This window comes from Priapulus caudatus, unplaced genomic scaffold, assembly GCF_000485595.1.
Source record: "Priapulus caudatus unplaced genomic scaffold, Priapulus_caudatus-5.0.1 Scaffold283, whole genome shotgun sequence".
Classification (NCBI taxonomy): Eukaryota; Metazoa; Priapulida; class Priapulimorpha; order Priapulimorphida; family Priapulidae; genus Priapulus; species Priapulus caudatus.
The window spans coordinates 1-16,663 of record NW_014577344.1 but is presented as its reverse complement, the minus strand read 5'-3'; the positions used below and the strand labels follow the sequence as shown (position 1 = coordinate 16,663).

The following is a 16,663-nucleotide window of genomic DNA, read 5'->3' as shown; positions in this document are numbered from 1 at the left end:
ATTTATTCCCACGGCATGTTTTGTGTTTAATAGCTAAAATAAGCATTAAATTTAATATAGGAACTCATATTCAATGAGTTGTAAACTACAGAAAGATTACTGTTATGTATGTTATAATCTTCATTCATATGGAAACAGTATGAAGGTGGTTGTTTATTGTCAATTGCAACTCATTTACACAATTTATCTGCACTTATAAATCGGTAACCAATATGTTAAGTGGTAATTCTATAATCACAAATAAATAAACACATACAAATTATTTGTCATATGAAACGTGCAGTCCAAATGTAGATTTAGTCTAGCATTATAGTTAACAAGTTCTGAAAACCGTTTCCACGTTTTGTATTGGGAAAACTACGCATTCCTGAACAATCTGCATGATTTGGCAAAGTTTAACATCATCTGCAAAATTGTTTATTTTACGTGACAAGTAGTTTATACTTATAACTGGTATTGGTGCGTTCCGAATGATGATTGTTTTGGAGAAATGCATTTGTTATACTGTAAATATTAAAGGGCCTGAGCTAAGGTAATAATAGGGTGTTATGCGGAGTTTGTGGAGGTGTTACCGCTAGAAACGGATCATTTAATGTACTTGTTACATTTATGTTAATGTATTAAAATGAATAACAAATTACCGATTTTTTTATGTTTCTCATTTCAAGATAATATACGTTACTGATATAAGTATCGTTACGGTGATATTGATTAAAGCGGGTTACTGAATACACTTCTTTATCATTGTGGTGTTCAGTACACACAATAGGCCTACAGACACGCCATGGAATTTACATCATGGGATTGTAATGTAGGTGTATTCCATACCTTACCATTGCTGATTAGAATGACTTGTCATTGAGGATGGGGATTTAACGAAATCTGGTTAATGTTGCAAATTCATCATTAGTAGACAAGATAAATTGCTGACTTGAGTGATTAAGAAGGTTACCAACCATAGAAAATTTATGTCCATACTTTAATGGTAGAACACCAGTATAATTATAACAGGGGGAATGAAACAATACAAATTATATTAAATATAAAGTAATTACAAGTCAAACAATATATTTAGCAGAATTAATTTTATTTGTTTAACATGTAATATATATATATTATATATATATATATATTTCCATCAATAATCGATAACAAGTATACATCACCTTTACAAAATTGAGCCAATTAGTAAAACCTCATTATACAAAACAATTGCATCTGATCTTCAGGTAATTACACTCAAAACACCATCAGTCAATTTATAGGACAAAAATCATATTCTATATTTTAGTAAAAGGCATTTTACCACAACACATATAATACCAAAAATACGCATTTATAGTTTCCAATTATGAGGCATAACCATACTTCTACACATCACTGTTGAGTATTTAACAATCCAATTTCACAACTGGTACATCATACATGCCATGTGTATGTCACATTTCTCATGAGTTATAGAAAACTATAATCGTATCCAATTCTTCTAGATATCAAATTAATAGTATTTATTGCTTACAGAAAAGCATTGAATTTATGGACGCTGCACTTCCTAGTGGTAATAGTTGGCCTGGATTTGGCACAGTAACTGTAAGCTGTTAGCATTTCATAGTCTTCACATCATTACTATACATTCTTAAGCATCAGTCAGTACAAGTGAAGAATATGAATAATACCACAGATTTGCAATAAAATTTCACATTGCCACATCCTTCAATACCTAACACATCTTAAGAAATACACTGCAAGCAATCAAATGAATGATCAACATGATCAGTTAACATTGAATATCACAAATTCTCTTATAATTAGCCATGGGTTTTGAGTAATCATTTTAGCACACTCATAGAGTAATATATGGCTATTGGTAACAGTACGCTTTCTTCCCGGCATCGCTGATAACGAGTAGTTAGTGGAGGCAGGCTACATCGATAGCTTCAATGGTCATAGATGGAGGAATGTTCTCTTCACACAGGTTGACTAGCGTGTACAGTTGCCGTAGTGCATACTCCACCTAGACGCAAATCAATTGGTCTATTTAGTAGGGCTGTAACGATCCACCGAAATCGAATCGGATCGAGATTCTCTTCCCTCGATCCGATCCTCGATATTTTTCCCCGTATTTTCGATTCCACTTCGATACCACTTTTTTCCTCCAATAGATGGCGGCACTACGCTATATACTGTGGGGTGTTACCAGACCATATAAATCACCGATTTATATGCTCTGGTGTTACTCACCAATGTTACTTAGCGACTGTGCAGCGTACATATACTCTCTAGACTCTCTAGTCTATTCACCATTTAGTATTCATTGGCAATTTCTAATAATTTATTATTGCAAAATAATGAAAATATAAAAAATAAGATAACATTTCAATATTTTGGGAATCGAATCGAAGGAATCGAATCGAGAGGCCAATATCGAGAACCGGATCGAATCGAGAGGCTTGTGTATCGTTACAGCCCTACTATTTAGTATTTTTATGCATATACTGACATAGTAACTCATTTTGTAAGTTTGGCCTTTTCACTATGCACCCCAACAATTAAATTAAACAGAAAGTATGCCTATACAGTACATCTAACGTTAACACCCTACCCCCTACATGCACGCACACACGCAGGAACGCACACAAAAACCACTTTACTGCTATGTTTAAGGATCACATACAATTAAAAACGACAAATTCCTAGCAGGAATTGCAGTTTAGCACATCGTATTAGCACATACCATTCTATAAATATTGCTTTAACTGAGTGAATGACAGCACAGACTTTCTCTAAGGAATGCATATTTCACAAACCTTGTGCAATGGGAAGCAGGTAGTGCTGAAGTGATGCATGACTGGTTCATAGCAGTCATGGTCTCGTAATTGGTGACGGACGCTCATGATTCTGTCAGCCTGCTCTGTGCTTTTTGTAGCGAAGTCCACTACCTGGCGCATTCGAGTGTCTATATATTCTCTTAGCTGCAGTCAAATGTGTGTGAAAATTATTAGAACTGCAAAACTGGCAATGTGAACTTTCATTAACCATAATAAACAGAATAACAAGAGCTGCAGAGCGTCTGGGCTCATCTGAGGTGTGTTGCTACGATTATAAACGTAAAATTTCAGTCGTGCGTAGTACCACATTTGTTAGGCGCAGATATGCAGACACGCAGTTGCGTACACATCATTGTTATCATTTATTTTCGGACAAGCCCACTATCGCAGGATGGAGGGTAGGGGTAAGGGTGGGGGAGGGGGGAGGTGGGGGAGGGTTGGGGTACGAGGCGGCGGGGGGAGGGTGGCGGGAGGGGGGATAGTGTTGGGCGGGAGGCGGCGCTCTAATAGCAAAAGCAGTTTTCACTCTCTTGTTACAACAGTCAACAAGATCCATGTTTACCCTCCTCATGAGGCCGGTCAAAAGGTTATCAGACACTTACTCTTCTTTGCACGCAGTGGAAGCACATTCAGTGGTCCTGTTCAATAAAGCCATCAAAATGGTATAGGTCACCGCTGATAACAAAAAAGTTTTCAATCGCTCGGTCACACCATGTCCTCAGAAAATGTCTAATATCTGCCGGTGCCCATTTGACTCTTTGACCTGTGACCTCAATATTGGCACAGTGATGGCTTTTCCTTTACCATGATGCATATACACCGACTATCACAGCCTATGGTCGAGCCGTTTAGTTTGTGCCGCAATCTGCATGTTCCTCCCTATACTTAGTTACAGGAGGGAATGTTCCCCCTTCTTTTACACCTTACCTTCCTTGACCTTTGACCTTTGACCCCCAGCTTCGACATCCCAACTCGTTTTCGGATTACCCCCCACGTCCCGAATATCGTGACCGTACGTCGAGCCGTTTAGATTTGTGCCCAACTGTTGACGGACGCACGGACGGACGGACGCACGGACGCTCGGACGGACGCTCGGACGGACGATCATGCGATTCTACAAGCTGCATCTGACTATGTCAGATGAGCTAATAAGACAGCCAGGGTTCTCCCCAGGATGAAATTGAAACAGGGGAAGGGGAAACTAGGGGGGTCCGGGAGGCATTTTTTTACCGTACCACTAATGCGTAAAATCGCTACCACACCATAGACGGTATTTGGTACTTTAACACTTGTATATAAGATAGCTGAGTCAGTTTACAGTCAGTGTTAGGGTTAGGGTTTGGGACAGGGTGACTGTTTGTACTTGTGTGTGGCTGCAGCGCATGCGTAGTGTAGGACGTTTACGCATTAGTGGTACTGTAAAAATCGATTCCTGCGCTGTCAAACTTTTATTGTGGTGGAATTTAATCGGGGAGGAGGTAATTTAAACGTGGCGCAACGATTGAGACGGGGGGGGGGGAGGGAGTTTTCCCAATCGGGGCGCGCGCGCCCGGTTTGCGCAACGTAGGGAGGGGCCTGGACACCTATTACGTTCTGCTGATAATATGAATGTGATAAGGTATAATCTGAGTGGTTAAGGCTAGGCTAAAAACAGAAGTGCAGAAACCCCACTTGGATTAACAGGGTAGAACTAAATTATAAAATTATGCAGTTAAAGTACATTAGTTAACCACATCATCATAAAAGGTTGATATATACTACGTAGTTCCTGACACGTTGACGACAAGGCAGGAAGTGCAGATATTGACTAATCAATAAAATGTATAAATATGTTACATGATATACTTACTTTGAGCTCTTGCTTTATTAGGGCGTGGTACTTGTGTCTGTCTGCCTCGGTTGGTGCTTTCGTCCACCGTTTAGATAAAATGGACAGCTTTACGTCAGGGGATGGAATGGCATCAAGCTGACAAAAACAACGATTACACAGAAAAATTATGTTCATTGTTAATTAATAAGTGACATCGGCATATATCATTTTGCTTCTTTTATCCACTTGTATTTTACACATTCACTGTGCCAAGTAATTGCCATGCACAACCAGTGTCAATGATTCCTCAAAGGCCTTATTGACCTGTTTTAAAACCAATTATTAGCAACTATCGCAAAATTATTCAATCAAAGTTGCTCAAGTTGTTACTTGGATGAAGTAGTTGTGGCATAAAATGACAAGCAAGGCTATAATTTGTGTAAGTGTCAGCTGTGTGACATAACATGAGGTTCAACATAAGTATAACACATCAATGCAGACATACAGGAACTGTCTTTTGTTCTTGCAAAGGCTTGGCAATGGCAGATTTACCATCTCCCTCAAATTTGATTAATGGGAGAGTTCCCATGCTCTGCAAGATGCAAAAAACAAACAAATTTGGTCACTATCATTCTCATAGCCACGCTCCATATGCAAACCTGATTGCACTGCACATAAAAGGAAGATTGAACATTTTGGCCATTAATTTAACATGCATGTTTTGTAATAATGTACACACAAACTAATGGAACAAAATTATGGCAAGAAATTAGGACTATGACATTGTCACACACATACAGAATTTTTAAACAGACCTCATATTTCTGTAATAATACCATGGTCATTTACATGTACAAGTCTTTTATACATGTTTTTATAAAAAATTCAGCCAGTAAGAAAAAGCAACTAGATAACTGCAATATTTTACCTCGTCTCCAAACCGCATCACATGGCTAGTATTGGTCTTCTGTTTCACAGTCTGATATTGCTGTGTGAGTGTCTCTTTTGAGAGATCCGCCTGTACAGTGTGAGAAGTAATTGTCATAGTAATCGCATAGATAGAACAAGGCTTTCCAATATTTGCGATAATTGTGATGTCATCTGATACCAGGTACCATTTTAATGGTCAGATTCCCCTCGTCTTAGAATTCGTAATATAATGGCAGGGTTATACCCATGCTGAGTCTGCGATTCCTTGAAAGCTGAAGCTAATTTGCGACTTTCATAAAACCCTCGACATTCCATAATTGCATAATCAACATGTCTTAATTTCCTGCGGCGACTACTTTTGACAATCCAAATACAGCTATGGTGTGTTTTCTTAACTTGATGTATATATTTCCCTGAACTGATCAATATAAAATTGGTAATAACGTGTGTATTGGGGCTGATTATGACACACGTAATTGACTTCATTTGGCGCAACCCCCTCCCGGGCTTTTCCCATCAGTCCATAAATGACATGCCTGTTGAAGTTCCTGGGAAGAACCCTGAATGTTTGGCAAGAGTGGGAATATAAAACAGGTCACTCAGCCTAAACAGTTTGCATGCATGGTGTTTCCAAACATGCTAAATGTATCACTGTTATATGGTAATGCACCCAATATTTTATCAAAAATCCTCGGAATATGTTGTTGTATCTATAGCATGCATGCAATATAACTACTTATTAAGTGATAGATGCGAGTTTGTTCTTTTTAACTCTTGACAGTTGAAAAGATCACGCGAATATTTAGTATTCTACTTACAACATCTGAATCTTCCATCCACATCACACTGTACACGTCTCCTAGATATGTGTCTCTAAAATCGTCATAGTAACAAGCGTACGAAGATTCTTCACCGTTAGCAGCGGTGGTGGCATAAACTACAAATAGATCAGGCAATGTCGGATGAATATTTCTAATGAATTACTTATGGTTACTCAGGCTTGCTATACATTGAATTAATGCATACATACTTGCAAGTGTCTGCAGTGAAATACTAAGTACTATGCTGCTACACCCCCCATGGCATACTCACATGAAAAATATTTACATGCAATACAGGTGTATATAAGGCATAAGCTTCATACTATTATGACAACTATACTCACCACTGATATTAGTAGGTAGTAGGTTACTAAACATGGATCCTGATTCACACGCCTCGACATAGAAAACCATCTGCAAGGTGAAAATTAATAAAAGATCATAAAGAAAGTTGCTTTCATCCCATACATAGGAAAGGCTCTCCCTCTAATTACAGCACAACTACAGCCATACGTACAAGTACAGGACTTCAAATACAAATTGTTGTTTAACTGCTTACATCGTTTTATATTACGATTAACATGCAAACTGTATAGTTGTGTTTGTGATAGTAAAATGATTTCACAATTGCCTATCAACATTATGAAACATGTGCTTGGTTGCTCTCCCTATGCAACGGGATACCAGTTTTTCCATCTCTTTTAAGTTACCTTCTTATATTTCCTGGCATCATGCATAGATTGGATGGCATCATTAAGAGCAGAAGCTGTCAGTTCACCCGATGGGAATGCAACAATTCCAGGCGCACCGTGGTCCGCAAAGTTGACAAAGACGTCATCATTGGGACCACTGCAACATGTGAAATTTACTAGGGGATATTGACCATGTGAAATTCTAAGCATCCAATAATTCTACAGTATTACTCTTTTCATGTAATCAGATGATATACTGTAAACATAAATCTGATAATGAATTGAGAGATCACCTCTTGATAACCTTGCCACTACCAATCCCTTTCATGCCATCTTCATCTCCCTGTAGAATTTTGAGGAAATTTTCCGGCGTAACATCCTAAAAGAAACCGTTATGTTGGAAGGTGTACAATCCTTACTAACATTGCTACTATCACTGCTATCAGGAGTCTATCAATATATATATCATATTGATAGACTCCTGCTGCTATGTAATATAAGCAACCATTACTTGACATGTCAATAGAACATGCAGTATCCTCCATATAGTTCTACTGCCTCTTCTGCCTCATTCTGGTGTAAGCTTTGCATATGTTAGCTAACTTCAGATAAGTACTTAACTTGACTAAAATTACAGGTTACCTAACTAGAATAAAATTCCTAACTTATAAAAATTAATTTATTTTAATTTATTACTGTTTACATTATATTTAAATTATAAAGTATACCTATACGTTTGTATTAACATGCATATATACATGTTAAATTATAATTTATGCATATAAATTATGCAGCATTAATTATGCCCCTAACATCTATAAAACCTGCTTCCAAGTTCACAAAATACTATTGTTGATGGTATAGCAACCTCGTATGACATATTCTGGATTGAAATATGCTTAACATCAGCCCCATGTCAGATTTTACCACACTGAAAACAGTGTCAGCAAAATATACGTGTGATCTAATACAGTTTGCTATAATTACATTAAGCACCCATTCAAACAAAGTTTTTACATTGTTCAGTGGCAGAAACCCGATATAATACAGAAAGCGCACAGCGTGTGCTAATGAATTGCTTTACCTGGTGTTTCCTGACATCAAGCCTCATACAAACAAGTAGATAACCTGTGCAGGATTTAGGATTTATATGTGTACCAGCACTACATTTCTAGCCTTTCTACTTAGATGTTGATCTGCACTAGCGCTTTGTATGCATTCGCTGGGTTCCATATTTTTTTTATAATAGAGGCCGCAGCTTTAAATGGTTATAAAATGAAAGGTAAAGTACGAAATTGATCATTCCAACTGGATGGATCAATTAACATACATCTGCTGTGTATATTGTTACCGTGTATCTCAACAGTTTTTTGCATAATATGGAGGCCTGCAGGCTTGATGTTGGTTTAATATGACATAGTCAAATGCACAGTACTTATACACAGCCATACTTTTATGGTTATATCTACGACTTATATAATGGATGCTACTTTTGCAGCGTACCGGTACCTTAGCCTTGTGACCGATATCAGCAATGGTACTTTCACAACTCACAATCATGATATAATCTTAAACACATACAAGGATTTATTGATTTAGATAGTTAAAGCTATTTGTATAGATAGTATACACTCTGCACAAACAAGGTGGTATTATTGTCTACAAGTAAAAGAAACTTATGTGAAGGCTGCTTGGGCACTGAGAAATAATTTATTATATTAGCATAACATGCAGTATAGTATATTATTGCTTCATAGTACCATACCTTATGATCAGCCAGATCATATAGCTTCAGACCTAATCTTATGATTCTTTGCAAATATTCTCTCTTGATGAGGGCAATAAACCCAGATTAATCTAGAACTGCACATCCCAAAGAATGTTCACTTGATATTTCCCAAGATATGGAGACATGATATTTACGAGCTATGTTGGTTACAATAGAGATGGAAGATATATGATCAAGGCACATACACACACACATATATAATATCAAGGGATCTCGAGTCGGTTTTCGGCAAAAATACCAGATTTTCACCGCTCATTATCTCAGCGTAGGGGCATCGTAGGGACAAGCGGTTTGTTTTATATTAGCAAGGTAGGACAGCTGATCAATAATACCACAAAGAATCGTCAAAATAAAATGGGCAGTTTTTTAATTCAACTAATACTGCAACATGGTTTCAGCATTTCACCGTTGTACGCTCTCCTTCTTAATACGCTCTTGATAATATGGACTAGTTGATAATTTCGGCTTTAAATAGAATGTTGTAAATTAAGTTATATGGAGTTATACATTAACATTATTTGTTACTTACCTTTTTTATTTATTTTCTCTGTAAATTTAGAAAAGGGTTATAAATCTAGATTAAATTGATGCAAACAGCAAAGTTAATTAACAGCAAAGTTGCGGAACCTACTTCTTGAGTGTAATCCTTTGGTACTCCCCTGTAGACATCTGACCCATTGATATGGTTTACAATAATACCTTGAGTAGGGTTCCTATAAAAGAGAAAGCAATGGTATTACCAATAAATATTGACATAAAATATTCAAAAATAAAAATTGTTCATCTTAATCTGTCTGATTGTCAATTATTATCAATGATCATTACTACAAGGAAAACAGCCACAACACAATTAGGGTAATAGTGTGGCCAAAGTATCAACAGAGCTTATGTGAAAATCAGTGTTCCCGAAGTGCAAAAAACTGTTGACAACAATATCGTGCACACAAAAAAACCTGTCCCAACATGTGTTTTGGTGTAATGGTTTAATACGTACTCCTCACTATATGCTATATCATCGTACATCATTACAACGATACGCTCATCTGGAATTCCATTGCTATGCAGAATCTGGTAAGCATGGCAAATGTCTGCCTGTAAATAAAAAATCACCATCTAATTAATGGAAGAATGAGCCTATCTAATGCTACACTACAATAACTGATACGTGTATATAACCTTATTGAAAAATTCACATTAGTTAATCATAATTTCACTACTAGTTACTAATAAAAAGCTCAATTGAAAATCTACTGCATTCATCAGCAGGTGTTTACACTGCCCACGCAGGTGCACATCTGCCCAAGCAGGTGTAACAGAGATTTTCACACTGCACATCTTCACATGCATGCTGGACTGTAGGTGTTGCTTGACATTGCAATGTGTTTCGTGTAAATGTAGAATGAACGTGACAGAATTGATATAACAAAGTATGTCACATGCCATGGCAGGAAATAAATACCAAAATTGCTCATGGGAAAATAAATATTTCCTGCTAAGTGATACTTTTACCAATCATAAACATTCTTCCTCCACAAATAGCGCACACGATCTGTGTCAAAAGGTTTAAACCAGTAGATGAAGACAGTATATATATCAGATCTGCCTAAATGTAATAATGGTAAAAACATAAGGAATGTCACAAATAACTCTCTTTTCTGCTGGGAGGTGTCATCGAAATTTTTTTACAATTTATTTTAACAAATAGCTGAATTTTTGTGCAATCTTGTGCATAAATTTCAGTCTATCTCTCAGGATTGCGATGCATTGGAAATACAATTAGGGATGATGTTTACTAAATTTTTGGCGCAAAATGTTAATTGAATTGCGCTTTTACTATGGCTGAGAGGGTCTATGTCCCCCGGGGTACTGCCGGAACGTACCCTGGGTACGGTCCGGTATACCGGAACGTACCCTGGTACTATCTAATATGCCGAACCGTACCTCGTCTACTCCACTAACGAGTCTAGGGAGTCGCCTACGCCTACTCCCTAACCCGAACCCTAATCCTAACCCTAACCCTAACCCTAATCCTAACCCTAACCATATCAAATAGTGACCAGGGTACGTTCCGGTATACCGGACCGTACCCAGGGTACATTCCGGCAGTACCCTGGGGGACATAGACCCTATGAGCTTTACTATGTGGAATAGTACTTTGTCTCTTGGCGGTCTGTCACACTGTTCACAGTTGGCCCTAGTGTTAGTATCAGGAGTGTCTAATATAGAGATATCTCCAGTGTTTCCCCTAGACAAAAGGTCTGTGAGGTGGTAAATTTTTTTGGGTGTGTGCGCGTTTTGAGGTCCTAGCAAAGCGAGCACATCAGGTGTTCGCCCAGCTAGGTGTGTCCGAAGCCATCCCCCTCCCCAGAATTTTTTTTATAAAATTGTGCAATTTGGTTCATTCCACGCTATTTTGGTGCATTATAAAGCACTGTTCTAGAACAGCGATTTTCGTCCGCGATGCAGTGTTTTGAACAAATTTCTGTGTGGCGGCTAAGAATTTGAGCGAGGCAGCCCGCCTTGCTCGTGTCAATGCCGGGTAAACAAGTTGTATATCTATTATATATCTATATATCTCTATATTTCCACTCCTGATAGTACTATATATACTCCTAATTTTAGGTATAACAAAACAATCATCGCCTGGATTTCATGGAACAATGAGTTTATGGTTCTTTGAACCCTGAAAATCAATGTCAGACTAGCTGTCAACCTCGAGCTCTGCATGGTCTCTGGCAACATGGATTTTCTACATGTCCCCCTCATAACAATGCAATAATAGAACGTTTTTCAACAATGAGCTAATATCCCATTAGAAATATAGCATTTCATACCTATATATATAGGGCACTGGCGTTCGCAACCTCCGCAAAATGCGATAAATAATTAACAATGGCAATTTTATTGCCGAATGATTTAACTGCTCAAAAATTATGATTGAATAATCAAACCGTCAAATTGCAGTGTCGTGTAAGTACTAACAAATTCTGTAACCAAGTCATATTTTAAACTTACCTTTTAATAAAACAACCTCGTTTTGTGTAGACTGAACTACATTATTTTATTTTTACTCGACTATTTTATTAAAAATGTCTTTGTACACCTCTTTTCCCATAACTGTCAACTGTTTATCCCTTGCTTAGCACATATATAATAATATATTAGCACTAGTAGTAATCAAATGCAAAGGAGGACTGGGGATAACTGAGAAAACTCTATTCACAATGTATTGCACTTTCATACAATCAGTGAGCTTACACTATGTGGTCAGTTTATATTGCCAAGTTATCCTAGTTTTGCCAATACACATAATGCAACCATTAAGCTTATGGCTTAATTCCCCTATAAAAAATTAAATACTAAATCTCACCTGATGTCTATAGTTGTAATAGCCATTTGAGCCAGCGACAATCAAAGCCCAATGCACTCCGACTTGTGATTCTTCAATGACATTCTCTCGAACAAAGCTATTTGTGATTGCAGCAAGTGCAACTGACAAAAGCATACACAGTACCAGCAGATGCCCTGTAGATACCATGTTTGCTCCTCGTTCCATATTCGCTGGCTTTAGATTAGCAGCAATGGCAGTCCTACCTACGTGTACACGTATATATATATATACATGTAAGAACCACGTGACAGGTCAATGAACCAAACCATACACAGTAGTGGGAATAGGTAGGCCAATGGGGTGAATCATGTAGCAGTATAAAGTACTTAATCTATTACCTCAAAGGTAGTATAAAGGCAATAGTACGTTAGAATGAGTCCATACCTACATGCACTGGCGCCCACAGATCTTAAGAAAGTAGAAGCACAGAAGGATAAAATCCTCAGTGATAATAAAAAGCAAGCGCCGTAGGCGCGCTGCATGCTAGGGGGGTCTGGGGGCATGCCCCCCTTGAAATTTCTTGAATGGTAGAGAGAGATTTAGGAACAACATTTTTTAACACAAAATTTACTGGAAGCACTGTGCTTCCAGTGCTTCTATCTGTGGGCACCACTGCCTACACGCATACCCTAATCTGCACTTCCTGATAGACTATGCATACATGATACAGCTCTGCGAGACAGGGTGCAAATATTAATTCATTATGAAACAGTTGTGGCTAGATGAGCTACTTGCTTCCAAAGGCATGCACATAAAATCAGGATCCAGATTTTGCTTCTAAAAGCTATGTTGTTTGTATGTATGGGCAATTATTCGCTGCCAGGGCATGATGTGCTTCATTACTTACATCAAAGGCAAGTCAATGAGATGGGGGATTGGTTTGCTAATGCTTTTTTAACGCCCTTCTTGAACACTGTGCTAGTGACTAGTGCTAGTGCACTGAGCTGACTAGTGCGTTAGTCCAATCACTAGGAATGGTTCCTGTGTCATAAGATTGCTAGAAGATAAAAGTCAGCATTAGAAAAGGTGTCTTCAGCAGTAGAGCACAAGCTGTGTTGGTGTTCAGATCATGCAGTTGCTTTGTCACACTGGTGGTTCTAATATGAAAAGTACTAAACATGTTAGAAGGAGATGAACCCTTCTTTGGCATAAGTGCATCTTCTTCTGTAAAAACATAATTACATAATTACATAATGACTCATAATTACATTTTCTGCTTCGAAAGCTCGATATCTTTGGAAGCTTCTAATTTGCTTTCCATTTGTGTTTTTGTAGGTAAACGGTCTTGTCCCGATAATCGATTATAATCGAAAGTCAGTCGTTTGCAGCAACCGACTAAGTGTTCGATTATGAAAATAAATAATCAACTATAAAAAATAAAAAAAATGAAAAATGAAATTTACAAACATTGATGAAATGACACTTTATTTCATTTTTGTTTTTTGTTGTTCTCGTTTCGTCTCTTAGACCTCGTCATTTACTCAGTGGGTTACTCTACGGTCTTGTTGGATTACATTATTGTATCTAACCAAGAATAAGTAAACAAATCAAAGAACATTTTGACTATAATATCATTGTGTAAGAGTGTAGCATCTGAGTGTGATTAGAGTCGAATAGAGTACTAGTATGCCTAGTTACTAGTACTACTGGTACTAGTACTACTACTACTAGTACTAGTACTACTACTACTAGTACTAGTGCTCAAGGGGTTGTTGTCGTATCAGGTACTACAGATATGTACCCGAGGTACATATATGTATACACAAAGAGACTTGTACTACAGTACAGAAGTGTACCCTAACCCTAGCCCTAACCCTAACCATACCTCATATAAAAATATAAACATAATACTAAACAACCTAAAACTACCTCGGGTACATATAATCTGTAGTACCTGATACGACAACGACCCCATCTGCAGTACAAGTAGTACCGTCACCCGGGGTGACTTTGACAGTCAGGGTGACTTTGATAATTGGTTATCAAAGTCACACTGAATGTCAAAGCTACCCTAGTAAGGAATTTTGCTCAGGGGAGAGATAGTGATCCGCTAGGGGACGGCTCTGATTGGCTAATTTTGTCTCTCCCATTTTATTTATTATTATTTTTGGCTAATTTTGTTTTATTTTAGAATTAGGGATAGGGTTAGGGTTAGAATTAGGGTTAGGGTTAACTGATTTCTATATCCACAACTTATTTCCACAAGTCTGGAAAGAAAGGTCGACAATGCAAGGTAATTTAAGTACCGGTATCATCCAGTTCTGAAGAATACGAAAATGAATGCGAACATGACAATGAAGAAGAAGAAACCTGTCAAATCTGCCACAGCTTCAACTACGGGAGGTTGAGGAGTATCGACTGGGAACAGTGCGACAATTGTGACAATTGGTTTCATGAACTTTGTCTTCAGGACGAAGGGGCATACAGTGCAACTACATTTTGCAACTGTCAGAAGTAGTTTCCGAACAATCAATAAAGACATTCGTCTGAGAGTTACCGTGTAACATTAAAGTTTTCAGAAAATCGAAATATTTGTATCATGGTTCATACAAGAGGACTGAAATTTGTTCCAAGGACTTTTCAAGGACTTATCAAGGACATTTTATCGGAAATTCAAGGACATTTTATCGGAAATTCAAGGACATTTTATCGGAAATTCAAGGACATTTTATCAGACATTTTATCGGAATTCATACACAGAACAAAACATACCTGGATTAATTTAATAACCCCATTCTTAATTACTGCATGTAACCTCTAAAACTTACCTGGATCACATCAAGATCCGCGCAAGCACGACTGTCACTTTTCAAGCGGCACTGCTTACTACATTGTCACATTCCTACATAATACGTACCGGCAACCGGGATGACTTTGATAGTTTTTTGGATATTTTTGTTACTTTTGAGTAGAATAAACAGTTTTTTCATCCTTTGATTCTTCCAACTAATACTATAGTACATAATCATGCTTGCCTCTTAAATTGGCCTATCTATAGCCCGCCAGTCCACATTTTTCATCAGATTTTGTCTCATATTTTTTAACCCCCAACAATTACAAAGTCACGCCCTGAGGTCGGAATAAACCCAATTATCATAAACATTTGATATCAAAATACACGATTTAGTGACTGAATAACATTTGCATTATGTTTAAAAGAATCATAAGCTCAAATCTATTCACACAAACACAAAACTGTTTCAAACAATACACAATGTTCGCACACAGTCCTTGAAAAGCCTTGAATTGAGGGGAGTCCTTTCAAAAAAGTACTGTGCACTTAGACAATGTTATTTTGTGCTTTGAAAAGTGCTTTGAATTATCATGAAAATTATTCTTGAATTTCATGAAAATGTCGTTTGAAGAAACCGAAAAAAAAAATAAAACTTCAATGAAAATGTCTTGAATTTCAATAAAATATTCTGAGATTTTCATGAAAAATGTCCTTGAATTTTGATAAGAATCCTTGCCTTGTAAATAAAAAAGATAATTTGTACATCAATATTGTGGCAAAACCTCAATAGAAATTGGTATAAATAGCCCTTAAAAGCTACTAGAACACGATGACAATTAAATGATGATCACACGAATTACAGTAAGTCAGTAATAATTCAGTCAGTAAAGTCAAGGTACTGTTTGCTAGAAGTGACAGTGTTTAGAAGTATTATTAAGGTGATCAAAGCAGATAAAGAAGGAGAGCGAAACCAAGGGTAAAGCTGGAAACCATCGCTGCAGAATTAGTCGAATTAATAACTTTTCCGTTTTATTTTGACGATCTTTGCGCAGTATATTGATTAGCTGTCTTACCTTGTTCATATAAAACAAACGCACTGTCCCTATCGATAGCCCCTACGCTGAGATAATGAGGCGGGTGGAAATCTGGCTATTTTTGCCGATAACCAGACTCGAGATCAGTCGTGAACTGCGACTGTCTCCTCGATAGTTGTTCCAGCTGTGTGGCTTGCCGGTCGCCGCTGTGTAGCCGGCATACAAGTGCGCTGACTCACGTAATACTCACCAGAGTTTTACTATACATCGTCGAGCGTGAGGTGGAGCGTGAGGTGAGCAAGCGTGCGGGGGGGTCATCACTATGCAATCAATAACAAGAACGTCATTCGGGCACGCGAGGTTCCCAAGTTAAACACTTCGGGAGAGAGGAGCAGTTACACACTGATGCTCGAGCTGCGGGTTTTCGGCGAAATACCAGATTTCCACCCGCTCATTACTCAGGTAGGGCATGTAGGACCATGCGGTTTGTTTTGATATGAACAAGGTAAGACCAGCTAAGTCATAAATACTGCAAAAGGATCGTCAAAATAAAACGGGAAAAGTTTATTAATTCGAACTAATACTGCAGCATGGTTTCAGCATTTTACCCTTGTACGCTCTCCTTCTTTATCTC

At 37.7% G+C, this 16,663-nt stretch overlaps 1 protein-coding gene across 1 annotated transcript; it reads right to left on the bottom strand.

The window, feature by feature from the left end:
- Positions 1 to 1,070: 1,070 nt before the first annotated feature.
- On the bottom strand, positions 1,071 to 13,405 carry LOC106808520 (legumain-like). Its single transcript, XM_014811277.1, has 13 exons — positions 13,109 to 13,405; positions 12,241 to 12,464; positions 9,865 to 9,962; positions 9,502 to 9,583; positions 7,375 to 7,460; positions 7,100 to 7,238; positions 6,734 to 6,803; positions 6,387 to 6,505; positions 5,567 to 5,656; positions 5,144 to 5,230; positions 4,678 to 4,794; positions 2,808 to 2,972; positions 1,071 to 2,014 (listed from the first exon to the last, which is right to left on the bottom strand). The coding sequence occupies exons 2-13, from the start codon at positions 12,424 to 12,426 to the stop codon at positions 1,910 to 1,912; spliced, it is 1,344 nt and encodes a 447-aa protein (XP_014666763.1). The 5' UTR covers positions 12,427 to 12,464; positions 13,109 to 13,405; the 3' UTR covers positions 1,071 to 1,909.
- Positions 13,406 to 16,663: the final 3,258 nt, after the last annotated feature.

Excerpts from the sequence above, each read along its gene's own strand:
- LOC106808520 (XM_014811277.1), bottom strand. The coding sequence starts at position 12,426 with ATGGAACGAGGAGCAAACATGGTATCTACAGGGCATCTGCTGGTACTG. Across the intron at positions 7,239-7,374 it reads AGTGGCAAGGTTATCAAGAG|TGGTCCCAATGATGACGTCT; the intron begins GTGATCTCTCAA and ends CACATGTTGCAG. Across the intron at positions 2,973-4,677 it reads TAATAAAGCAAGAGCTCAAA|CTAAGAGAATATATAGACAC; the intron begins GTAAGTATATCA and ends ATTTGACTGCAG.